Source organism: Schistocerca piceifrons, chromosome 6 (genome assembly GCF_021461385.2).
Source record: "Schistocerca piceifrons isolate TAMUIC-IGC-003096 chromosome 6, iqSchPice1.1, whole genome shotgun sequence".
NCBI classification, from domain to species: Eukaryota; Metazoa; Arthropoda; class Insecta; order Orthoptera; family Acrididae; genus Schistocerca; species Schistocerca piceifrons.
The window spans coordinates 91,753,256-91,780,414 of NC_060143.1; the positions used below are offsets into that span (position 1 = coordinate 91,753,256).

Sequence of the window (27,159 nt, forward strand, 5' to 3'; positions counted from 1 at the left end):
ATCACCCAACTCATTCACTGATGGATTCCAAATTGACCATATAGCAATTTCCTGTCCAAACCACAGGGAAATCATGAATATCCAAGTAAGAAAGGCTGCAAATGTAGACTCAGACATATTACCTAACAAGAATCAAACTACAGTTAAAACCTCAGAGGTTCGCAAAAAGAAAGCCACTAATCCCAAAATTTGACACTAGCTGGATTCAAACATCTTTCACAGAAGAATTACAGAAAAAGCCCTCCAAGAATTGGAAGCAACTCAGAAGCAAACTAGTCGAAACTGCACAAACACTGATACCTCTGCAAAAAAGAAAAAAACACCCTTGGTGTAATGAGGAATGTAAACAAGCAATCCAGTCTTGACAGAAAGCACACAGTAATTGGAACAGCAGAAAGACTGAGAAGAATTACAAAACATTCTTGATACTACAGAAAAAGACAGCCCAATTAATCAGAAAGACCAAAAGGAAATTAAAAAAGGAGCAGCTACTTGAAATCGAGAAAGACTTTGAAACAAACAACACGCAAAATTTTTAAAAGAGTTTCAAAACAAAACTCACAGGATATCAGCGGCAAAATCTTTGCTTCAAGAAAGGAAATTGGCTATTTGCACTGAACAATCAGGAAAATTGTGAAGAACTTGCAAGATATTTTGAAAAACTGCTGAACTGTCCAGAACCAACACAAAGATTTCCACCTCAGAAACCTGAATCCACAAACCCAAACTCATTATCACCGAATGTAGAGGAAATCACCAAACAGATCAAATGTCTTATAAACAATAAAGCTGCAGGTGAAGATGGACTTGTAGTGGAAATTCTCAAATCAGCAGGCTCAAAACTATAAAAGAATCACTGAAATAATACAAGACATTTGGCAAACAGAAAGAATTCCGGACGACTGGAAAAATGCATTAATTCTTCCTCTACAGAAGAAAGGAGATAGATCAGATGTAAACAACTATAGGGGAATCTCACTGATATCAGTAGTATACAAAATTCTATCCCAGTGTCTTCTCCATAGAACACAACAACAACTAGAACAAAAAATTGGAGAATATCAGGCAGGATTCAGACCAGGCCATTCATGTCCAGAGCAAATTCTGAACTTAAAACTAATCTTAATACATCAGAGAATAAGTGGCAAAGATGTAGTTTGCACATTTGTTGACTTTAAAAAAGCCTACGATTCAGTTGACCGTCAATCATTATTCCAAATATTAAAAGAACAGGGTTTAGATCTGAAAACACTTGCAATGATACAACAGACATTGATAGACACAAAATCTAAAGTCAAATTTATGGAGGAAATCTCTGAACCTTTTCTGATCAAAACAGGAGTAAGACAAGGAGATGAGCTTTCTCCACTACTGTTCAACTGCGTCCTTGAAAAGGTGATACAAGCATGGCGCAAATTGAAATCAGTCCTCAAGATTGACCAACCAATTACTCTTGGCAGAGGAAAATTAACAGTAGCATTTGCAGGTGATCTAGCCATCTTAACTCACGATGTTTCAACAGCCAAAAAACAGATTGAACTCCCAAAAAAAAAAAAAACTGCGGAAAAAGTCGGCCTGCAAGTATCTTATGAAAAGACAGAATATATGACTTGCAACAACCAAGCACCAAAATTCATGGAGGCAAAATATGGCAAAATTAAATGAGTCCCACAATTTAAATATCTCGGTGAAACGATTCAGGAAAATGGAATAGAAACAAAATCCAATGAAGTCAGATGCCAAAAGATGGACACTGCTTATGGACTCAGTCAAAATATCTACAGTAAAAAATGTGTTTCCAAGCACACAAAACTACGAAATTACAATACTGTCATAATACCGGAATGTCTATATGGATCAGAGACACTAACTTTAAACAGGAAAACAGACATAGAAAACATTCAGAAAAAGGAATGGAAGATCATAAGAAAAATATTAGGCCCAAAACTTGTACATGAACAGTATCAGCTCAGAGGCAAACAGGAAATCAAACAATACTCTAATATTCACAGTGACATTAGAAAACACAGATTAAGGTTCTATGGATACATCAAAAGAATGAATCCGGACAGACTTACAAAGCAAATAAATGAATTCTATGAAAACAGGAGTAAATCTAAAACAGACCCAAGGAAATGGATTGGAGAAATTAAAACAGATCTGAAACTAGCAGGAATTACACCAGAGGATACCCAAAACAGGGAAATCTTCAGATCCAAAATTCACAAGTGGCAAGTTGACCAAGAGGAGAAACCAAAGACGAAGACTGGAACAATGTGGTCTCAAGAAAGAAAAGAAGCCCACAGCAAAAGAATGAAAGAAGTACGGGCACAAAGAAAGGCAAATGTACGCCACTAAGTACTTTGCTTAGTCGTAACAGGCTCATTCGCAATTAATAATAATAATAATAATAATAACTGGCTGAGGAAGTCAAGGACATGTGGCATCAGGATAAAGTTGACATTATACCAATTATACTATCAACTACAGGAGTCATATCAGACAATATCCTCCAGTACATCAACGCAATACAGCTACATCCAAACTTATATATACAACTACAGAAATCCGTAATTACTGATACATGTTCAATTACCCGAAAGTTCCTAAATGCAATGTAACATATACCATACAGTTAAAAGGAAGTCATGCTTGATCAAAGTTCGCGTCACTTTCCATTTTTAACCAGACCTAAGGTCTGAGAAAGGAAAGATGATGATAATAATAATGGAACAAGATTTCTCAGTCCAACTCACTGATTATGATGATGATGTATATAAACTATTTTGACCACTTCTTGACATGCAGCAACAATGTTCAGGTCAAAAAATGTAACGGTCTCTTTTCCTGTACTCTCCCAACTTTCCCTAATTCTCTGTAGGTACATGTCTGTAATCTTGCTACACTCTGAAATCCCTGCGCCAGAGTACCATAGCACAGTGGTGAAGAAGAGAAAATAAAATGCGGCAGCCCATCTACACTTTATCAATGGACTGCCTATGTTCTTTTCGCTTCTCTACTGGTTCGCTACAATACTGTGGCATGGGGATTTCAATGTGTAGCAGACTGCGAACGTGTACCTGCAAACAAATAAAAATTAATTAAATAACTTTACTCTTTTTAGGTGATAGTTAAAACTTCATGACTACTACATCTACTGATAATGGATGGAGTTTGGATTAGTAGTTTGTATCAGTTAGCTCTGAAGGACACTGATCAAAAGCTCAGCAACAATTTCAATATCATTTGTGTGTCTGTTGACAGTCTGTGCCTCTACAACACAGTGAGTGGGTTACCTTTACATTATCACTTACTGGCTCTCCACTCAGGACATTCCAGCATCACATCAAAACCATATGAGTAATTTACACTGAAAAACTTGGTAATTATCTTTCACTGCTTCATTATAGGATCATGGAAGTAAACAACACCTACCAAGTTTCATAATTCAGTTTTAAGGCTACCTGTAACAAAACAGGTTTTTGATAAAATTTACTCTGAGACTTTGGTACAAACCCCAGTGAGACAGTCTTTCCCTGCCAAAAAATTCATCACTGGTGACGTATCTCTAGACACTTGTGGTTCAGGAGGCTGTGGGCTTGCTGGTGCTTCCAGTTCGTCGATTGACATATCCATTGGATGTATTTCAACACGGACTCTTGTTTCTCCATCCTGTAAAACAACAACAATAACAAAGACACAATGAAAATCTGTTATGTAATGTGTGCTACACACAGGACACGACACGTTAATATGTGGGGGCACTGAATAACTCAAGAAAACCATGGCCACGGCATTTTGCAATCTTCCACCTTTTGTATCACGGAAGACAGCAGCAGTCTTACACAATAACTGAATATATTGGTGAAGTAGCATAATGTCAATACATTTGTAATGTGTCTTTCAAATCGTACATCTCAAGCAAAGTTTGAGAGAAGAACACTGATGACGATAAGCACTGAGATTGAGAGACTCGCATACCACCGCTGGTCAAAATTTTCTTCTGGCTCCTTGTTGCTACCAGTGCCTACTGCTGTACCATTAACATTAATGGTTTTCCTTGCTTCACTACCCCCCCCCCCCCCCCCCCCCCCAGTATCGCCCATTTCCCCACTTCCAAACAAAGCTACATTTGAAAAAACAGACCTATTATCACAATTTATTCCTGTTGCAGACTCGGTATTTTAGTAAAGTCTTGGTACTCATTCAGCACAGAATATGTATAATACTGAGTTACATTTGAATATTCACAAAATGAAGTGGTTGAGTGAATGCGAGTAAAGGCAATAACTTTTGATGACCTGGCAATGAAAAAAATCAATATTCATCTGATAAAATAGTAACAAATGTGATAATTTCCCAGTAGAGACACGAACTCTTATGTGTTAGGCTACATTTTTATATGTTCTATGAAGTGTACGTAGATTGGACCATATGCATACTTCAATCAATAGACCAATAGTGGAAAGATATTCACGGAAGTGAAACTTGTTGGAAAAAAAATGAAAGTACAGTACAAATACTGTACACAAGAATTAATATGTTTAATGTTAATTCTACAGATCCTAAGTGAAGTGGTCCTGAAGGATGTACATATAATCTCCCTTCCATAAAAGAAAAATGAATAATAAATATTTTTCCTAGTGCCCCACAAAAAGTCAACTGACTTTGTAGTTGCCAAAATATATTTTAAAAAACATCAAAAAGTAGAAAACAAGCAATGGAAGCAGAGGAGGAGAGAAACACTATTGGTTGCGTCGGTGGAACACAAGGCTGTGTAATGCTGGAGTGGGAACAGAGAGGTGGGTGAAGGACAGGGGCTAGTCTCCCTGCCCCACCCTCCTTCTCACCCCCATTATATGCAGATTGAGTCTCCCGTCAGGCACAGTTGCTCACAGACCAGCCTCAGTGGCCAGAGACAGTGGTCATGTGTGTGTGTGTTTTGTGCTTGAATGAACATGTGCATGTGTTTTCTACTGTAGAAGGAGGTCTTCAGCCAAAAACTCAAATGTATAGTACTATTTTGGTTGAGCCTGTCTGTGACTCGACATCTTCTCTGTGTGGTTAGTAGCACTCTATCCTTTTCATAATACAGTTAAAAAATGAAAATGCTTCTCCAGCATACAAACAGTGTGCTGCTCCTAAATAATTCAAACATATCTAAAACAAATAACTAACATAAGATAAATTTATCACCACAATTTTACCAACGTAATACCAAATAAAAGAACAAGGATATTACAGCACATTTACTGCACAGTAAAATCAAATTATCCAAATAAATGGCAGACAGTAGATGCAAAATTTCTAGAATCAGTGCAACACCAAACAGCAAAAAATGCAAATAGAAACACATTCATTACAAAGAAAGCAAAGATGGAGTCCAATGTGAGCAACTAAATCAACAGAATGCTCCTAACCAGATGGTAGATGCCTGAGAACAACACATTTACATTTTAATGGAATTAGATCTGTAGAACTTTATGGATAGTAAATGTTGACTAACCTACAAATAGATGTTACTGAAAATTAGTTTAACTAGAGAAAAGTGCGAATCATAAATAAATGGACAGAACAAATGTGTGAGTTATCATTCACCAAACCTGGAATGGTAAACAATGAGAATCATCCAGCTCTTAGGTCACAATAAGCAAAATAGCAATATTGGCATAAATGTAGTGAACAAAATTAATAACTGGGTACATTAACATCATTCCTGAATCTGAACAATGGAAAATTAATTAGTGTTGAGCTCTAAACAATGAGGCTGCTAAACAAAAGACAAGCTTGAAAATCAAAGTGCAGCAGATCTAACTCTGATCCAATGCAGCCATTTATTATAAAAAACATAATACATAATTATAAGTTGCTCTGAGTCACAACGATTACATCACATCAAGTTTGACAATTTTAGACTTATGGATAATGATTTTATTGAATGAACTAACACAGTGTCTGCAACAACTGAAAGATAGCCACATAAATCCATTTTTAGAATACATTATACGTAACATGTGACGCCTAGTCAACAAACTGTGTGTGTGTGTGTGTGTGTGTGTGTGTGTGTGTGTGTGTGTGTGCACAAAAAAGAGTGGAAGTGGGGCTACCTGTAATATCTGCAAGAACAGGGAGAGGGGAGCTGGGGTGGCAAAAAGAGATACATCAGCCTCCTCTCCCCTCCCTGGAAACTGGAGTACAGAGGCTTTATTCATAACAACATTTTCATACACTCGCAGAAGTTATTCCCTGTTATTCTGCTAAATCTCTCACTTAGCCAATAATATCATTACACTGGCTTAGTTCTTGTGGCACGTCTCGCATTCTGCCTCCCCCCCCCCCCCCTCCACATGCTCCGCAACCCCCACCCCCAGGATAAATTTCTGCAGACACTTGTAGGTCGATATGTATTACAGATATGTCCCAGGTCCACCACACAAGAATTGTACGTTGCTTGTGTATAAGCATATTTTATTTTTGAAAAGCAAAACATTTTTAAACCATCATAACAATCATTGAAAGTAAAAATAATTAACAAGAACACCAACCTGTCCTTCTCTGTCAAAGGAGAAAACTGCATAAAGTTGCTGCAGCTTTTCATCCTGTTAAAACAACGAAAATAATCACTAAAATAATAAAATAAATAAACAAAAAAAATCAAAAAAGTTGATGTAAGAAAGTGTCAAAATAAAATTAAAAACTTAATATAATGTAAATAAAATGAATGTTAACGATAACTGTGTTAACTTTACTATACTCTATCAAAAATTAGAGAGAGTTAGTTTGTGAAGTTAAAAAAAAATGATGTTAATACAGCTGATGACAGGATTACTTCAGCTATAATTCCAACAAGTCATGAAAACAAGGAAGTTTCTGCACATTGTAAAATATGTCAGATATGCATCCAATTTCAGGAATGAACATCCTAACATAAGGATTGGGGTTACAACAGGTCTTTTTGATAGGGGACTTTTTGCAAACTATATTTTGAGTGTTACTTCTAATGTGATGGGGTAATAAATAGTGGGCACTCTTCTTACAGAATTGAGGACATTGTCTTGAAACACTGATCCATTGTATCTGGTGTATGGTTATGGGCACCTACTTGGCACCATCCTATGCCAACCTATTCATGGGTCATCTAGAGGAAAACTTCCTAAACACCCAGAATCCTAAACGCCTCACCTGGTTCAGATTCACTGCTGACATCTTTGCAATCTGGATCCAGGGTGAGGACACCAGAATCTCAACTATTTCTCCCCCATTTGCTTCGCCTGGTCCCACTCAACCCAAAAAGCCCACCAACTATTTTTGACGAAGACCTTACTGGCCGAAAGTTTATTTGTGACAGTCTTTTTGTTGTGCCTAACTGTGACTTAACATCTTCGCTATTTGGTGAGTGGTAACTTTCCTTTTCATAATATTGTTACATTCCATCCCGGATTTTCCATTGTTTGATATAAGCTAAGTGAAACAGACAATGGGGCAGCCTGGAGGACAACTGGATTTGTGAGTAGGTTATTGAACCACAGTGAAAAGAACTACCCTATGACTGAAAAGGAAACTCTTGCTATAGTTTGGGTTCTTTTACAATTATAGTTATTTGTTTGCAGGACATAGCCTATTGTGCACTCAGCGTCATTACACATTACTATTTTTAATACATAGCATTTTACTGAAAGTTACATAACTGAAGGGGCTGTTCATATAACAATTTAACGCCACGGGCTTGTAGTAACACGGTTCACGTTTCCGTCGCACTTCACATAGCGTAGACCAGGAACTGTCTCCTAGGCAGGCCCAATGTGAACTGACTGGGCACGGCCCGTGCTGCCCGAGTTGTTGTTCCGCCGGCAGAGGTCGTGGCCGAATTCTCGTGTACCCTCTGGTGGACGGGACTCTACTTGCGGCAACTACCGTCCGTGACACGCTGTGCCGATGTGCGCCTCCCGCGATCTTTCGGGTGGCTACTGCACTCCTCCCCCTCCTCCTCCTTCGGGGGGTGCAGCCACTGTGATCCACTGCGTTGGAAGGTGGAGTGTCATGCAGGAGCAATGACCTCCAAGTCCATCGGAAGGCTGGAGTCGAGGGAATCGGCCAATCCTCGAGCCGGAACCTTCGAATACGGCTGGAAGTGACCCACACAAAGAGGTCCCCGTCGTCCCACCACCGGAGCCCGGGACAGAACGGGAGACAAGCCGTCTAACTCCGGATCCTGGTCCACCTCGGGAGGGTAAAGACCTAGTGGCAGGGACGATGGGGAAGGGACGACCACAGGTGAACCAGCCTCCTGAGAAACCGGGCCTGCGAGGGGGGCCGGCTCGTGCTGGGGCATCTCTAATGATGGCAATGCCGGTGCTGGAGCTACTGGAGGCTGCCAAGGCTGAGAACCATCGCAGTGCGGCGGAGTCCCAGGGGGGAGGGGCGGTAGCGTCCCCTGAGAAACCAACACGGGTGCCAGCAATGGGGAAGCCGGTGCCCGAGGGGTTGGAGGGTGGGAGCCCAAATGTGGACATAGCTGATTTTGGTGACGACGTACCTCCCGGTCCCCCACCTGCAAGGTATAGAGCTGGCAGCCATTTCGGCGCAGGAACGCCGCCAGTATCCAATGTGGATTGCGATCAAACCCACGTGCCCAGACTGACATATCCGGTGGAAAGCCGGGCACTCCGTTTTGCGAAAACTGGCGAGGACCAGGCCGGAGGAGGTGTAGCAGAGTCCTAGGTTGGCGCCCGTGGAGGAGCTCTGCGGGGCTGCGTTCTCCCATTGGTGTGGTCCAGTATGCCGTCAGGAATAACGTCAACGCCTCCTCTGCAGGAAATTCGTGGACATACTTTTTCATCTGCGTCTTAAATGTGCGCACCATGCACTTGGTTTCCCCATTCAATTGTGGATGAAAGGGGGGAGAGCAAACGTGCTGAATACCGAAGCACCTACAAAAATCCTGGAAGGTCTGCGAAATAAACTGAGGTCCATTGTCCGAGACCAGGGTGACTGGCAGACCTTCCACAGAAAAATTTTTTGCTAGTGCCTGGATTGCAACTTCTGAAGTGGTTGATGAGCAGCGAACCACATATGGAAATCGGGAATCAGCATCAATGACAACGAGCCAAAAGCCATTGAGAAACGGGCCCGCAAAATCGATGTGAACGCATTCTTGTGCCTGGGTTGCATGCGGCCATGAAGAGAACGCTGACCTGGGAGATGCCTGTTGGCTCGCACACTGGGAACAGGCGGCCACCAAGTGCTCAATTTCTCTGTCAATACCGGGCCAGTACACATGTCTGCGAGCCAAGGTTTTAGTACGGGAAACACCCCAGTGCCCCTCATGTAATAACGTGAGGACTTCCCTACGCAAACTTGCAGGAACAACCACGCGAGGAGCTGTATCATCGGTAGCCAGAAGGAGAACTCCTTCCAAGATGGAGAGGTGGTCTCGTAGAACAAAATAATTACGAAGAGGGTCCGAGGCCCGGCCTGGAGGTTGGGATGACCACCCCTGCTGAATGAGGCGAACGACTTGCCGGAGAACCAGGTCAGCTGCCGTTTCCCTGGCAACTCGAGAACTAGTGATCAGAAAGCCATCAACCGCTTGGCGGGACGCCACATCCAAATGAAAACACATAATCTCCTCTCGATCAAACTTAGGATCCAGGCCCACCGGAAGACGAGAAAGAGCGTCTGCGTTGGGAAGCTGTCCGGTAGGGCGAAAATTAATGTCATAATGGTACTTAGAGAGGAACAAGGCCCAGCGCTGTAGTCTGTGGGCCACCCTATCCAGAATCTGAGAGGCGGGCCAAATAACGATATTAACGGCTTATGGTCAGTGATTAACTGAAACTTTGTGCCATACAAGAAAGGGTGAAACTTGGTAACAGCATAGACAATGGCCAAAGCCTCTTTTTCCACATGGGAGTAATGGGCTTGCGCGGGATGAAGAGTTTTAGACGCAAATGCCAGTGGCTGCTCGGAACCATCCGCGTTGCGATGGGCCAAGACCGCCCCCACCCCATACTGCGAAGCATCGGTAGTCAGGACCAACGGCTTATGGAGGTCAAAAGTAGCCAAACAAGGTGCTGATGTGACAAGGCCCTTCAATGAAGTGAACGCTCACTCACATGCAGGCGACCAATCAAAAGGAACACCCTTGCGCAGAAGGCAGTACAGGGGACGGGTGACAGTGGAAGCCCTGGGAATGAACTGGTGGTAATAGGCAATCTTGCCTAAAAAAGCTTGTAACTCCTTCAGCGAAGCGGGCCATGGAAGGTCGACGATACCTTGGACCAGACTTCCTAGCGGCTGGACGCCGTGCCAAGAGATGGTGTAGCCCACATACTCAATGGACGGTTGGAAGAAATTTGACTTACGCAGGTTGCAACGCAAGCCCACGGACCTGAATTTGAGAAAGAGGGTGCGAAGGTTGTGCAAGTGTTCCTTCGTGCTGCGGCCTGTGACAATTATGTTGTCCAGGTAATTAATACAATGAGAGATAGTCGACGTGACGTGCTCAAGATAACGCTGGAATATCGCCGGGGCACTGGATATTCCGAAGGCCAACCGCTGGTATTGGTAAAGGCCAAACGGAGTGTTGATGACCGCCAGCCGTTTGGAGTCCTCATCAAGTGGTATCTGATGATAAGCCTCCGAAAGATCGATTTTCGAGAAATATTGGCCTCCTGCCATGGCGGAGAACAATTCATCAGCACGAGGCAAAGGATAGGTGTCCACCACCAATTGGGAATTAATGGTGGCCTTGAAATCGCCACAAAGACGTAATTTTCCCGAGGGTTTCCTGACAATAATGAGGGCGAAGCCCACTCACTAGAAGAAATGGGAAGAACGACCCCGAGGGCTGTCAGCCAGTCGAGCTCTTCTTTTACCTGAGGAGGAGAGCCAGGGGGATCTGCCTCGTGCGTAGAAAACGTGGGCAACGCCTTCAACGTTAAGTGAGCTTCAAAGTCTGAAACACGCCCCATGCCCTCCTCAAAGATATCCGGAAAGTCAGAGATCAAAGATTCCAATGATTGATAGGGAACGTCTTTGGAGACCAACTGTATGGTGTCAGCGATAGAAAAACCGAAAGCTTGAAAGGCATCCAAGCCAAAAAGATTAGCGGAGCTCGCATCACTGACAATAAAAGTAATAGGCCGAGTGATTGATTTGTAAGTCACGTCGGTAGTGAATTGACCCAGTAGGGGAATGAACTGTTTACCATAACCGCGTAGACACCGGTAAACTGGCGCCAACGGGGTCGACCCAAGGCCGGAGTAAGTTTGTGAATTCAACAAAGAAACTGTCGCACCCGTATCTACTTGCAGTTGTAATCGACGCGACCGAACAGACACCTCAATAAAGAGTTTGTGTGTCGATGCGTTGGGAGCCTGGCCCGATGAAACTTCCTGATTATCAATGTCCATGTCCTCTGTACCTGCTTCCTTCGATTCTTTTGGGGCTGAGCGGCAAACTTTAGCAATGTGTCCTTTTTTGCGACAAATGGCCCAATGCTGGGGACACTCTGACCGATCAGGATTATGCACAGGACGGTAACAGGGGCTGGCAGCCAGAACTCTGTTTACGTGCCATGCGGGAGCGGCCGTAACGGCCGGATTGTACCGCTCGCACGTCGTCCACCCCGGACGCAGTGGACGCGGCCGTGCCACCCTGAACCGCCACGACGTCGCACCACGCTTCCAACTGCTGACCTGCGGCATGAGAGACTTCATACGATTGAACAATGGACAGGACTTCCTCAAGGGAAGAGTCTTCTAACTGCAGGACCCGTTGCCGGACCTCCCTATCAGGGGCCGAACGAACAATGACGTCGCGCACCATAATGTGGGCATACGACTCTTGCGACTGTTCCGTGACAAAATGACACTTGCGACTAAGGCCGTGCAGGGTAGCGGCCCATGCCCGGTAAGACTGATGGGGCTGCTTCTTGCATTGATAGAACTTTACCCTAGCCGCCACAACATGCGCAGCGGCGAAAATATGAAGACAGCAATGAACACAATGCGTCAAAAGACAAGGACGAGGGTTCCTGCAACGGCGCTAGCTGCCGCAAAACTTGATACAGCGAGGGAGATATCCAAGACAACAAAAGAGCATGACATACCTCCGCATCGGCAACATGAAATGCCTGGACATGTTGCCGAAGGCGATGTTCATATGCGTCCCAATCCTCCGCCATCTCGTCATACTGGGGAAAGGGAGGAGGGAACGGTGCTGGAGCAGACTGCATGGAGAGCAACGCTGGAAGCACTTGTTTCATGGTAGCCATGAGCTCCGTCTGCTGCTCAACCAAAACCAACACTAAATCCTCCATGCCGTGGATAAGCTGCGAAACTGGAACAACAACGCAACACGCGAAAGAACGACCCTACTCGTCACCAATTGTGTAGTAACACAGTTCACGTTTCCATCGCACTTAACATAGCGTAGACCAGGAACTGTCTCCTAGGCAGGCCCGATGTGAACTGACTGGGCACGGCCCATGCTGCCTGAGTTGTTGTTGTTGTTCCGGCGGCAGAGGTCTCGGCCGAATTCTCGCGTGCCCTCTGGTGGACCAAACTCTACTTGCGGCAACTACCGTTCGTGATGCGCCGTGCCGATGTGCACCTCCCGCGATCTTTTGGGTGGCTACTGCAGGACTCATGCGAAACTTTCACACTTTAAATAATGATAGTATCTGGAACAAGTGTAGTCACTGAGACAAGCATAGTTGTTGGAATGAAAACATCTTTAACAATGAACCGAACAACGTGAAATAACAATCATGAATTTGAGATACATCTTTCTATAAACATTTCCACGTGTCCAAAAATGTATTTTGCATTCTAGATGTTGGTCAGGGTTTCTGTGACACACTTAGGTCAGGGGTTATCAGAAGGGGCACGTAACCTGTAAGTATAACTCGGCAAATATTTTCAACTATAGTGAACACGTTAGGCTATAGTAGCAATAGATAAATTTTTATTCATGGCGACAATGATAAATACATTTATCATTTAAGAAAGTACATTCATTAGAAAGGTCAACTTGTACAACAGGCAGAGTCTCTCTCGTATTTTAAAATTTTCCACAAATAGTTTTAGCGCAAAATTTCTTTGCAATGTCAGAAGCCAGTTAAAAAACATTTCCAATGAAACCTCATTCATCCTTGTGTGATTAGAATGTGTTAAGAAAAAGGGATACTGACTTGAGAAAAAGTACACTGAAAAGCCAAAGAAACTGGTACATCTGCCTAATATCATGTAGGGCCCCCGCGAACACGCAGAAGTGTCGCAACATGACATAGCATGGACTCAGCTAATGTCTGAAGTAGTGCTGGAGGGACGTGACACCATGAATCCTGCAGGGCTGCCCAAAAAATCCGTAAGTACGAGGGATGGAGATCTCTCCTGAAAAGCACGTTGCAAGGCTTTCCAAATATGCTCAATAATGTTCATGTCTGGGGAATTTGGGGGCCAGCAGAAGTATTTAAACTCAGAAGAGTGTTCCTGAAGCCACACTGTAGCAATTCCTGACATGTGGGGTGTTGCATTGTCCTGCTGGAATAGTCCAAGTCCATCGGTATGCACAATGGGCATGAATGGATGTGGGTGATTAGACAGAATGTTTATGTACGTGTCACAAGTCAGAGTCGTATCTAGACATACCAGGGGTCCCATATCACTCCAACTGCACACCATTACAGAGATTCCACCAGCCTGAAGCTGACATGGATTCATGAGGTCATCGCCATACCCGTCCACTTCCATCCGCTTGATACAGTTTGAAATGAGACTCATCAGACCAGGCAACGTGCTTCCAATCATCAACAATCTAATGTCGGTGTTAACGCGCCAAGGTGAGGTGTAAAGTTTTGTGCCGTGCAGTCATCAATGGTACCTGAGGCCCGGCTCCAAAAGCCCACATTGATGATGTTTCGTTGAATGGTTTGCATGATGACACTCATTGATGGCCCAGCATTGAAACCTGCATCAAATTGCAGAAGGGTTGCACTTCTCTCACACTGAACGATTCTCTTCAGTTGTTGTTGGTCCCATTCTTGCAGGTTCTTTTTCCGAGCACAGCGATGTTGGACATTTGATGTTTTACCGCATTCCTAATGCTCATGGTACACTCATGAAATTTTTGTATGGGAAAATCCCCACTTCATTGCTACCTCTGAGATGCTGTATCCCATCGCTCATCTGCCGACTACAACACCACGTTCAAACCCACTTAAATCTTGATAACCTGCCATTGTAGCAGCAGTAACCTATCTAACAACTGTGCCAGGCACTGTCTTATATATGCGTTGCCGACCACAGTGCCGTATATTGCCTGTTTACATATCTCTGTATTTGAATACACGTGCCTATACCAGTTTCTTTGGCGCTTCAGCTTATATACGACAATAATTCAACATGTACAGTGGGATGTGGACAAGGTGGAAATGAAAGATCTATGAGAATTGATAGATGAGATTCACTCAACTTTTTTCCTGAGGAGGGCTGAATATTAAAAGAACATTAAAGAGTCATGAATAATCCTAATATAAAGGTAAAATTTGCTATATGCAGGCATCTTATTCAACAAATTAGAATGTGGAGTCATTTATTGGCATGTGTGCTATCTGCACCTGTTGCGAACGCCTGTATTATTTCACCAGGCAGCAAATGAAGAGGCATAACACACAAAGATACTAGAGGAAACCATTGTGCACAACATTTTGAATACCTATAACATCAAACCTGCAACTACCTCCTACCAACATGCTTCTTTCGACATGGTGTGATTCCAGTTAAATGAGCTACTACCAAAACATGCAATTCTGAAAGGGCACACAGAGGGGGGCGGGGGGGGGGGGGGGGGGGGGGGCGGGGGATGGCGAAGTAAGCAAATTACTTGAAAAGTTGTGACCTGTAGTGCTATAATTATGGTGAGTGAGTGATTTAACGTGATCATGCATTTCTCTAATGAAAATATGGCACACTCATATTACCAAACAAACAAACATACAATCTGGTGTTTCATTAAGTGGGATTCTAGGTCAAACTTACTATAACTTTCTGGTGTCTGAATTTTATGCTCTCAGCTTCATGCATCATCAGGTCTTTAGGTTTGATGGGAGAACCTTCCACTGGGAGACAATTGATGACGTTTTCTCCAGAACGCTGTGGTCTGTAAGAAAGCAAAAGCGCATTTAGTAACTATATAACACAAATAATAAGCCTGTGTTTTTAAAATGTCTATGGCCAGTTGCTAATAATTTTCGTTTCCCTCATCCTCACAGCAGGTTGGTCCCCTTACACTGCAGTCTAAAAATAACCTGCCTTTCCTCTCTAACCTTTCCAAAACTCTCCCTCTTTCCTCTCTGAAGGCTACGATATTCTTTTTGTTTTTGTGTGTGTGTATCGGCAACACAGAAATTATGCCTCCTGATGGGAAGTACAATCTGCCTCTATAATTTTACAGTTCTCTGAAGTGGATTTTCCTTTTGATTTAATTCAGTCACTAATCAATAAGGCAATGTTTTGCAAGTTTGGAATGATTCTGATAACCTTGATTTTCAAGTGTCACTTAAAAGTTACATTACACATAGAAGCAAACATGCAACCATACCACAACTAAAATTACTAATTAAACTGTACAAGCTACTTAACAACCCAAAAAGGAACATATAAACAACATTCAGACTGAAGTCTCACATTATTTTCATTTGTATTTATTGTTTTTATTTGTGAGCTTCATTTAGAGATAAGGATACAATAAAAATTAAATTGTTAATAATCATATAATTCTTGCATTTTGACAGTATGTTTATTACTCACAAGTTTGTCTTCATTGTTTAACCTAATGCTGATGTGTGAAATAATATTTGGCACCTATTTTCCATATGTCCATATCTTTGTTCTTCGATATGATGCTATAGAAACGGCTTACAACTAATTACTTTTCCTGTAACTGCTCCATAAATAATTCATGCATTTTCTCGAGTGAAGTCAAATATAGCGAAACGCTTGTACCGGCCATCTCAATGTAGCTGCTGTCAGTTAATATTTTCTAGCCATCTGACCAGTATAATCACTTCATATTTCATTTTCTTACGAAATTTTACATTCTTAGAAGATGTTTCAGACAATTTCAAATTTGTACAATTGACTGATGGGTACCACAAAAAAGAAAATTTTTCTTTTTCTTGCCTTGATAAAAAGGCGAGGTTGTCTATCGATGCTTCATCACTGTAGTTTCATATAGTGGTGCATTTGACATTCTTACTGATGTTGTCATCTCCCTTCTCAAATGGGTCACTGTCCCCCCAAGATTATACCCTTACTCTTCAATATTTCAGCCTTGTGCAAAGATGTGAAAAAATTATTTGTTGTCACATTCCTCCCACCTCTAAAGACTGATGCCATAAGCTTCATAACAATGTATCTGGAAAGGATTTGATTCCCTTGTCAAAGTTCATCATTTCTCAGATGTGATCCATGGTTTACTGACCATGTACTGTGTAAATCTGCGTCTGTACTGTGTAAATCTGCGTCTGGCTTCAGTGAGAAAGTGCCGTTCGCCAGCTGTGATTTCTTTATCCCAGAATGCAAGACAGGGAACAATTTCAATGAAAACAAACTTGTCTGTTTTGTGTCTTAACTTATTTTATTCCATGATTTCAACACGAAGAAGAAGAAGAAGAAGAAGAAGAAAGAAAGAAAGAAAGAAAGAAAAACCAAGGGTGGACAAAACTGCAATGAATGTACCTATGTCAGAAAGAAAAACACACCACCTGTTGTTTCCAAGTTGTCTATGGAAACTTACCTCTGCTTAGAGTTTTATATGTTTTAGCATTGTGTCACCTGTTAAAATCATGTGCACACAAAAAATAATGTTGCTAAGTGTGGAGGATGGGGTGGACAACAGAGGACCAATACCAACTTCTTCAAAATCTGATTGAAATATTCAAAGACGATACAAAACACTCAAGATCCTACACAGCATAACAAATAACCTTAGTGTTCCTAATACCTCAAAGATATTATTCACAATCTCCTCCCTGATGATAACTACAAGACTGACTTCATAATTTTGCAGCTGGTTTTATGACTTCACTCAATGGCAAATGGAACAGTCTATCCAGGTGCAGCATGTTTTGCTGGAGCCCTCTGAGGTGACTAACATTAAACTATCTGCATTTTCTATTACTCTAATGCTGGAAAATAATATTCCACACAAGTATTGTCAGATATCTAAACTGCAACATTTCAATGCAAAATTCTTATGAGATCTTCAGTTTATTGTAGTTGTTGTGATTTTCTATACAAATACTGATCTGATACAGCTCTCCATGCTTGTTGGTACTGCGCAAGCCTCTTCATATATGCATAACTTCTGCAGTCTACATCCACTTAAATCTATTTACTGTAATCAGGGCTTGGTCTCTCTACAATTTTTACCACTCCCTCCTCCAATTCCCTCGATTACCAAATTGGCAGTTCTTCAACGTATCAGGAAGCATCCTATCAACCTATCCCTCCTTTTAGCCAAATTGTGCCACAAATTTTTTTCTTTCCCCTCATTTGATCCAGTCCTGCATCTTCTCTAGCATTTTTCTGTAGGATCACTTTTCAGAAGTTTCGTTTCTCTTCTTGTCTGCACTGTTTATTGTCAACAATTTAATTCCATACACTGCTGCATTTTGATACATACTGTCAGAAAAGATTGAATTTATATTCAACATTAACCAATTTTGCTTTTCACAAAAGCTTTCTTTTCTACTGTCACTCAGCAATTGATGGAGTTCGAAAAATATTATACTGTACTGAAAACGGAAACGGCAAGCACAAAACATACTGCACAGAATGAGTGGAAGGGGAGTAACCAGAAGTGAAACAGAGAGATTCATTAACTGACACTAAACGTGATGTGAAACCCCAAATCGCAGAACAGATTCACAGAACAATAATACCAAAAATAAAATTTGAAAATGATTCTACATTTCCTAGGCCAATGAAAGGAAAACCACACAATCTTGAATGAAAAATTCTTCCCACTCCATGGTGTACCTGGTACAGCAACCGTGGGTAGTTCTTCCCACTCCATGGTGTACCTGGCAAAGCAACCGTGGGTAGTATTTCAAAAGAAAAACAGTCTTGGTTGCAGGGGAAACAATACTTTTATTCACATGGTTCATCCTTCTGGGGCATCATCAGAAAATTTGCATTCAACACATCTGTGGGGACTGCTGTGCATGACTTACAAATGGAGGTCAGTTGAAAAAGTAGACTACACTTACAGGGTTTGAACCCATGTAGCACAATACGTACACTAAGCAATAACTAGTCACCCCACAGCACGAATGTTATGCGTTTTGTATGAGAATTTGTAACTCTGATTGAAACAAGTTACTGCTTAGTGTACAGATTGTACTACATGATCTGAAAAGCTCCAAGTGTGTTCCTACACCAGCACAGCTTTTTCAGCTGATCCTGATGTATGTAAGGGGCACACAATGGTCTTCACACGTCAATTAAAGTATTGTTTCCCTTGCGACTGAGACTGTTTTTCTTTCAAAAACTTGGATGAATATTATCACAGCAAAGTCAAACATTCAAAGTGGTTATGCCATTCAGCTGTGCACCTACTGAAGTCATCTACCACACTGTCACTAAATATGGTAAGGAAAGTTTCTGGGAGAATGTAAATAATTGTATATATTTTAGATCTTGTACCTACATAAGGGCCTGTCCTTACTGACAGTGGAAATACAGATACAGGATTAGTGACCATGATCATCATCGCAGCAACAATAGTTACTAAAGTTAATAAATCCTCATCTACATACATACTCCAAAAGCCATTGTATGGTGCATGCCAGAGGGTACCTTGTACTTCTACTAGTCATTTCCTTGACTGTTCCATCCGCAAGCAGAGCGAGGAAAAAATGACTGTCTATAAGTCTCCATACAAGTCCTAATTTCTCTCATCTTATCTTCATGGTTCTTATGCAAAATGTATTTTGGCAGCAATAGAATCATTCTGTAATTGACCTCAAATGCTAATTCTCTAAATTTCCTCAACAGCAGCTCGCAAATAGAACATAGTCTTCCCTGCAGGAATTCCCATTTGAGTCCATGAAGCATTTCTGTAATACTCGTGTGCTGATCAAGCCTACTAGTAGCATATCTAGCAGCACATCCTTCCATCAATACGGCTAAAAGAGTTTTCATGCTGGTAAGAGCAGATAAGCTGTTGTTAGCAGCATACTTAGATAATGGATGGGTATTTCCCAGTATGATGGAAGCATAGGAATTACGGGCAAAGTATAAACTGATTGTAAATTGCGCTCTGGAGAAGTATGTATTGAGTTTGTTGATTAAGGATGAAAAGATTCATGATGGTTTGATAACAAAATTCAGAAAATGTTCAGGAAACACAGACTGTTCCATTCTCTATTCAATAAAGAACACAGAAATGATGACATGCAAAAGTTTGAAGAAATTTGTGTATAAAAAGATTGATGCGCAAAGCCTACAAAAACTAGCACCATCAAACTTTAGCGAAAGATCTTGTCAAGAACCTAAGAAAATTCTGGTTCTAAGAAAATTCACAAAGAGGACTGAACACTTCTATTCAGTCATTCATCAACCTATCTGGTGTGGCAATAGAAGACAGCAATCATAAAGATGAAGTTTTCAAAGTCGTATTTAAAAGAAAAAATCATTCCTACGAGAGGATCATACAGATGTACCATCTGGATTTTGCAAAGCAAATTATTCAAATTACCAACATTTAAAACTAAAAGCATTGTACTTACCAAAAGCAGAAACACCATAACTGTGGGAAGACAGCTTCTAAATAATTAGTAGGAATGACATTGTACATAGATTCGTCGTTCCTTCTTGTTGGCAAATAAATCCGTCATCTCAGATGGAAATGTTCAATTTTACACATGAATGACTTTTCACAGTATAGCATCCCTATGGCACTCAGTTATTCTTGTTTCATGGTGTTTCATAGCAATGTTTTAATACTCTTGAGCACGGAAACGCACCACTCAGATTCTGATGTCGAGACAGGAGTCATGGTTAGCAGTTTCAAAACTTTAAACAGTCTCGTTGACTGTGTCATGAAGTTCATCCTCTAGAATCACCGAAAGAAATGCAACTGCTCTCAACTCAGGCCTAGCATAGAAGACTTGATGCTCACCCTTCAATTTTCGTCCCCCCCCCCCCCCTCCCCTCCCCGGCGCGCGCCCCCGAAATATATATGTGTCCTTAATTTCAAAGTATTTGTCAGGAAAATCTCTGATGTATTTGTCAGACTGATTTACATCAAGTAAGTTGGCTGCAACGAGGTGTCCAGTGAACTGAAAACATAATTTTATTTCAGAAAGGACAACATCGCACACTTTCAAAGAATCTCTTTTTTTATGCCCATCAAGAATCCGTGGCTTCTTGGCAGGCATTGTTTTATTATTTTCAAACTCATCTCTTTAAGGATGGAGTCAATGTCATCGTCAATGTTTTGCATTACCGCTTCAATGTTCTGGTTGACTTGCATTGCTGTGGTCGGTTCGGTTATCTTCTTCTGAAGCTGATAAAAAAGTATGTTTGCATGAGGCAGTATCTTATAGAAAAATGATAGCCAGAAAATGAATTCATTATCTTGCAGTCTGTTTGTATGAACCAGCTTTTTCAATAGTAGGAGATAGTTTTATGCTCTCACTTGTTTCAGTGATTTCCATAACAGTAATTGGATTTTTTCCTGTTTTCAAAAACACCTTTTACTACTCACGAATGATAATTCCATCACGTCACACACACGGGCAAAGCTTATTTGAATAATGCTTTGCAACACTTTTGATCTCTTGGCGAGTTAGGGGGAAAAAAAAGAAGAAGAAGAATTACCTCAAAGGAGTGAAAAAAAGATGCAAGCTTTGAAATTAACAGAGGCTGCTGTGGACATTATAACAATGGATGTAGTTTGCATTTGGAATTTGTCTTTAATTTCTGATCCCCGTTCGACTTACCACTCTTAACGTTTGCACCATCGTAACTCTGAGCTATTAGTTACGCTCGATCATTGCCAATTAATGGTTCAATTTCTTTCAGAATACTCTCAGCTACTGTATGAGCATTCTGACTTGCTGGATTAACAAAGTTCCAAAATCTTTCAGCAGATTTTCCCTCAACAACATAATGCAAAACAATAACCAACTGAAATCCGCAAGACACATCTGTGATTTCATTCACGATTATTGCAACATAATTAGCATGTTTTATTTCTTTACGACCTTCATCATGGTACACTTCCAACGTAAATTGCAGTAGTTTGTTCTGCAATGCCTTTGAACACTGATGCTTGAATGAGATAAACTTAAGCTCTTTACCCTGTTCTGCGCTGAACTGAATTAGCTTGTGAAAAAAAAAAAAACCTTATTTTGAGAGGCACCAGATTCATCATGGCCCCTGAGTGCCAGCTCCAAAGCACCACAAACCGAATATAGTTTATAATTACATTCAATATATATCTATTCTTTTCTACAAGTTGAAACATAACAGTCTAATTAAAACCCATTTAAACACGTAAATTTTAACCATAAACAGTAATTTCTGACATAGAGCTATATGGAGATATGTACTTGCGGAAAAGTTACAAAGAAAATAATTATGGAATCTTAATTACACTAATGTGTAGAAGCTCTGTAAATGAAGGGAAAATTTTTCATGAAAGGAACCTCTAGTAATTAATAAAATATGAAAATGGATTGCTGTAATTTCGTATTCGAGAAGTTATACTCGAATAAAATAACAGACACATACTAATATCGTAGTGTACTAGCTGTTCTGGAGCAAGCACACGTTCATGTATGTATTTTCAGTTTTTATATGTCAATTTTAATTGTTACAAAATGGAAAATCCAGGATGGAATGTAACAATACGAGAGAAGGAAAGTTGCTACTCACAATATAGCGGAGATGCTGAGCCATGATAGGCACAATAAAAATTATTGTGTCTATCGCACCTCAGCAATTTTAATTGTTAATCAATCAAAAAATGATTCTAAACAATGCCGAGGACTTTAAATGAAACAACAAGTTTACTGTTACCAGTCACCGTTTTATTTTTTCCACGACGCGTTTCAAAGGTTTAAACCTCCATCATCGGGTGGATTTACATTAGTTAGTATTACATATGTGTGTATGTTGTGTTACGACATTTGGAGGAACTTGTGGCACTGCCTAGTGGAGAAACAAGACACTATTTCAGAATATGGTTTTGGATAACTTTTGACAAAGAATTAAACTGATATTTAATGGTAAACTTTAATAAGTAAACTAGAGTACCTCCAGTGGTCACAGGTTCCTTTTTCTGTCGTAACACTTCACATGTATACTGCCACATTTGTAAACAAATATGGCGTCTGGAATCAGCTGGGTGCAAGGTTCGTACAGCAGAAGAGAAGACATAATCGCAAGGTGCAAAAAATATACATTGTAACAACATTATTACAGAATAATCGTTTAAACCATTTGGAGGTGTTTGTTTTGAGGTGTCAAGTATGTGTGTGTGTACTTCAGGTGGTATATAAATCTAATTTTGAAAGGTTAAAACAGCTAAACATTCGTACTCGTTTATGCAACCAGGTGAAAAGTTAAAATGGCTTAAAATTCATACTAACAAAGAGATAGAGGGGCTGGCCAGTACTTACCTCAGCTCAGTACAGCCGATAGATACACATAAAACAGAACTGAAAATTTACATTCCTAGCTTTCGGAACTTTGTTCCTTCATCAGGGAGGAGAGAGGGGAAGAAAGGGAAGAAGGGAAAGTGGATTCAGTTACTCACAACCCAGGTTATGAAGCAACAGGGAAAGGTAAACAGGGAGGGTGGCAAGGATGGAGGCATGGTTGTCAGAGGGAAGCCAAAGATATTCTACTGTAAGTACTGTGCCAGCTTCAACCAAAGAGGATGCATACAGAAGTAAAGAGGTATATAGTATAAAGATAAACACAACTACGTAGGATGAAAAGATGCGTGAATGGCTAAAGAGGAAAGGGAAAGAGGAGAACACTGAAGAGTGAATGGGAGTGAGGTTGTTTAACGTAGGTTCAGTCCAGGGGGATGGCGGGATGAAAGGATGTGTTGGAGTGCAAGTTCCCATCTCCGCAGTTCAGAGGGACTGGTGTTGGGTGGGAGAAGCCAAATGGCACATACGGTGTAGCAGGTTCCTAGGTCCCTAGAATTATGCTGGAGGGCATGCTCCGCTACTGGGTATTGGGCATCTCCTAGGCGGACAGATTGTCTGTGTCCGTTCATGCGCTCAGCCAGTTTGGTTGTTGTCATGCCGATGTAAAAGGCTGTGCAGTGCAGGCATGTCAGTTGATAAATGACATGTGTAGTTTCACACGTAGCCCTGCCTTGAATTGTGTATGTTTTACCAGTAGCGGGGCTGGAGTAGGTGGTTGTGGGCGGATGCATGGGGCAGGTTTTGCAGCGGGGTCGGTTACAGGGGTAGGAACCGCTGGGTAGAGAAGGTAGTCTGGGAATATTGTAGGGTTTAACAAGGATGTTACGGAGGTTAGGGGGGCGACGAAAGGCAACTCTGGGTGGTGTGGGGAGAATTTTGTCAAGGGATGATCTCATTTCAGGGCTTGACTTGAGAAAGTCATATCCCTGGCGGAGTAATTTGTTGATGTTTTCGAGGCCAGGATAATAATGGGTGACAAGGGGGATACTTCTGTGTGGTCTGGGGGTAGGAACATTGTTGTTGGATGGGGAGGAATGTATTGCTCGGGAAATCTGTTTGTGGACAAGGTCTGCAGGATAGTTGCGGGAGAGGAAAGCACTGGTCAGGTTATTGGTGTAGTTGTTGAGGGATTCGTCACTGGAGCAGATACGTTTGCCACGAATACCTAGGCTGTAGGGAAGGGAGCGTTTGATGTGGAAAGGATGGCAGCTATCAAAGTGAAGGTACTGTTGTTTGTTTGTGGGTTTGATATGGACATAGGTGTGGATGTGAGCTTCAACAAGATGAAGGTCAACATCTAGGAAGGTGGCTTGGGTTTTGGAGAAGGACCAGGTGAAATTCAGATTCGAAAAGGAGTTGAGGTTATGGAGGAAATTAAGGAGTGTTTCTTCACCATGAGTCCAGACCACAAAGATGTCATCTATAAACCTATACCAGGCCAGGGGAAGCAGCTGTTGGGTCTTCAGGAAAGCCTCCTCCATGCGGCCCATGAAGAGGTTGGCATAGGAGGGAGCCATCCTGGTTCCCATGGCCGTTCCCCTGATTTGTTTGTAGGTCTGGCCTTCAAAAGTGAAGTAATTATGGGTGAGGATGAAGTTGGTAAGTGTGATAAGGAACGAGGTTTTTGGAAGATCTTCGGGTGGGCGTTGGGAGAGGTAGTGCTCAAGGGCAGAGAGACCATGGGTATGTGGGATGTTTGTGTAAAGGGATGTAGCATCTATGGTGACAAGAAAGGTTTCAGGTGGGAGAGGAGTGGGAATGGATTTGAGGCGTTCTAGGAAGTGGTTTGTGTCTTTGATGTAGGATGGGAGTCTGCGGGTGATAGGTTGTAGGTGCTGGTCTACCAGAGCTGAGATACGTTCGGTTGGGGATTTGAAGCCTGCTACAATGGGACGGCCAGGATGGTTCTCTTTGTGGATTTTGGGTAATAGGTAGAAGGTAGGGGTACGTGGCTCAGGTGGAGTGAGTAAGTCTATGGAAGCCGTTGTGAGGCCTTGTGAGGGACCTTGGATTTTTAGGATTTTTTGCAGCTCAGTCTGGATGGAGGGAATGGGATCCTGGGTAACAGCTTTGTAGGTTGAGGTGTCAGAGAGTTGCCGCAGTCCTTCTGCCACATACTCCACACAGTCAAGTACGACAGTTGTGGAGCCTTTATCCGCCGGGAGGATGACAATAGAGTGGTCTATTTTCAGCTCTTCAATGGCACGGGATTCAGCTGGGGTGATGTTGGGGGTTGTCGGGATGTTCTTCAAGAAGGACTGGGAGGCAACACTGGATGTGAGGAATTCCTGAAATGTCTGCAAGGGATGGTTTTGGGGGAGGGGAGGAGGATCCCTTTGAGAAGGCAGTCGGAACTGTTCTAGACAGGGTTCAACACTGGGTCTAGTACTTGGGGGGGGCTGTGTTTGGGTAGTGAAGTGATATTTCCAGTTGAGGTTCCGGGTGAATGAGAGGAGATCTTTAACCAGGGCAGTGTGATTGAATTTAGGTGTGGGGCTAAAGGTTAAGCCTTTTGATAGAACAGATGTCTCTGGAGGAGAGAGGGATCTGGATGAGAGGTTTAGGACTGAATTGGGACTGGTGATATGTGGCATTTGACTGTGGTTATAGTTGAGATTTGGTCTGTGTGGGGTATGTGCTGGGATGGGGAGATTGAGTAGGGTGGCTAGGCTAGGTTTGTTGGCTATGAGGGGGGTTTGTTGAAGGTTCTGTTGTGTTCTCAACTATAACCACAGTCAAATGCCACATATCACCAGTCCCAATTCAGTCCTAAACCTCTCATCCAGATCCCTCTCTCCTCCAGAGACATCTGTTCTATCAAAAGGCTTAACCTTTAGCCCCACACCTAAATTCAATCACACTGCCCTGGTTAAAGATCTCCTCTCATTCACCCAGAACCATAGCTGGAAATATCACTTCACTACCCAAACACAGCCCCCCCCAAGTACTAGACCCAGTGTTGAACCCTGTCTAGAACAGCTCCGACTGCCTTCTCAAAGGGATCCTCCTCCCCTCCCCCAAAACCATCCCTTGCAGACATTTCAGGAATTCCTCACATCCAGTGTTGCCTCCCAGTCCTCCTTGAAGAACATCCCGACAACCCCCAACATCACCCCAGCTGAATCCCGTGCCATTAAAGAGCTGAAAATAGACCACTCTATTGTCATCCTCCCGGCGGATAAAGGCTCCACAACTGTCGTACTTGACCGTGTGGAGTATGTGGCAGAAGGACTGCGGCAACTCTCTGACACCTCAACCTACAAAGCTGTTACCCAGGATCCCATTCCCTCCATCCAGACTGAGCTGCAAAAAATCCTAAAAATCCAAGGTCCCTCACAAGGCCTCACAACGGCTTCCATAGACTTACTCACTCCACCTGAGCCACGTACCCCTACCTTCTACCTATTACCCAAAATCCACAAAGAGAACCATCCTGGCCGTCCCATTGTAGCAGGCTTCAAATCCCCAACCGAACGTATCTCAGCTCTGGTAGACCAGCACCTACAACCTATCACCCGCAGACTCCCATCCTACATCAAAGACACAAACCACTTCCTAGAACGCCTCAAATCCATTCCCACTCCTCTCCCACCTGAAACCTTTCTTGTCACCATAGATGCTACATCCCTTTACACAAACATCCCACATACCCATGGTCTCTCTGCCCTTGAGCACTACCTCTCCCAACGCCCACCCGAAGATCTTCCAAAAACCTCGTTCCTTATCACACTTACCAACTTCATCCTCACCCATAATTACTTCACTTTTGAAGGCCAGACCTACAAACAAATCAGGGGAACGGCCATGGGAACCAGGATGGCTCCCTCCTATGCCAACCTCTTCATGGGCCGCATGGAGGAGGCTTTCCTGAAGACCCAACAGCTGCTTCCCCTGGCCTGGTATAGGTTTATAGATGACATCTTTGTGGTCTGGACTCATGGTGAAGAAACACTCCTTAATTTCCTCCATAACCTCAACTCCTTTTCGAATCTGAATTTCACCTGGTCCTTCTCCAAAACCCAAGCCACCTTCCTAGATGTTGACCTTCATCTTGTTGAAGCTCACATCCACACCTATGTCCATATCAAACCCACAAACAAACAACAGTACCTTCACTTTGATAGCTGCCATCCTTTCCACATCAAACGCTCCCTTCCCTACAGCCTAGGTATTCGTGGCAAACGTATCTGCTCCAGTGACGAATCCCTCAACAACTACACCAATAACCTGACCAGTGCTTTCCTCTCCCGCAACTATCCTGCAGACCTTGTCCACAAACAGATTTCCCGAGCAATACATTCCTCCCCATCCAACAACAATGTTCCTACCCCCAGACCACACAGAAGTATCCCCCTTGTCACCCATTATTATCCTGGCCTCGAAAACATCAACAAATTACTCCGCCAGGGATATGACTTTCTCAA

The 27,159-nt window shown here is 42.3% G+C and overlaps 1 protein-coding gene across 1 annotated transcript in view; it reads right to left on the bottom strand.

Moving 5' to 3' along the window:
- The window catches only part of LOC124803013 (endoplasmic reticulum lectin 1), a 102,281-nt gene that overhangs the window by 15,950 nt on the left and 59,172 nt on the right, over positions 1-27,159 (bottom strand). Inside the window, exons 6-8 of the mRNA XM_047264119.1 lie at positions 15,045-15,165; positions 6,546-6,599; positions 3,517-3,672 (exon numbers count right to left, since the gene is read on the bottom strand). Of these exons, the coding sequence (XP_047120075.1) occupies positions 3,517-3,672; positions 6,546-6,599; positions 15,045-15,165 (331 nt within the window). The remainder of the gene's footprint in view (positions 1-3,516; positions 3,673-6,545; positions 6,600-15,044; positions 15,166-27,159) is intronic.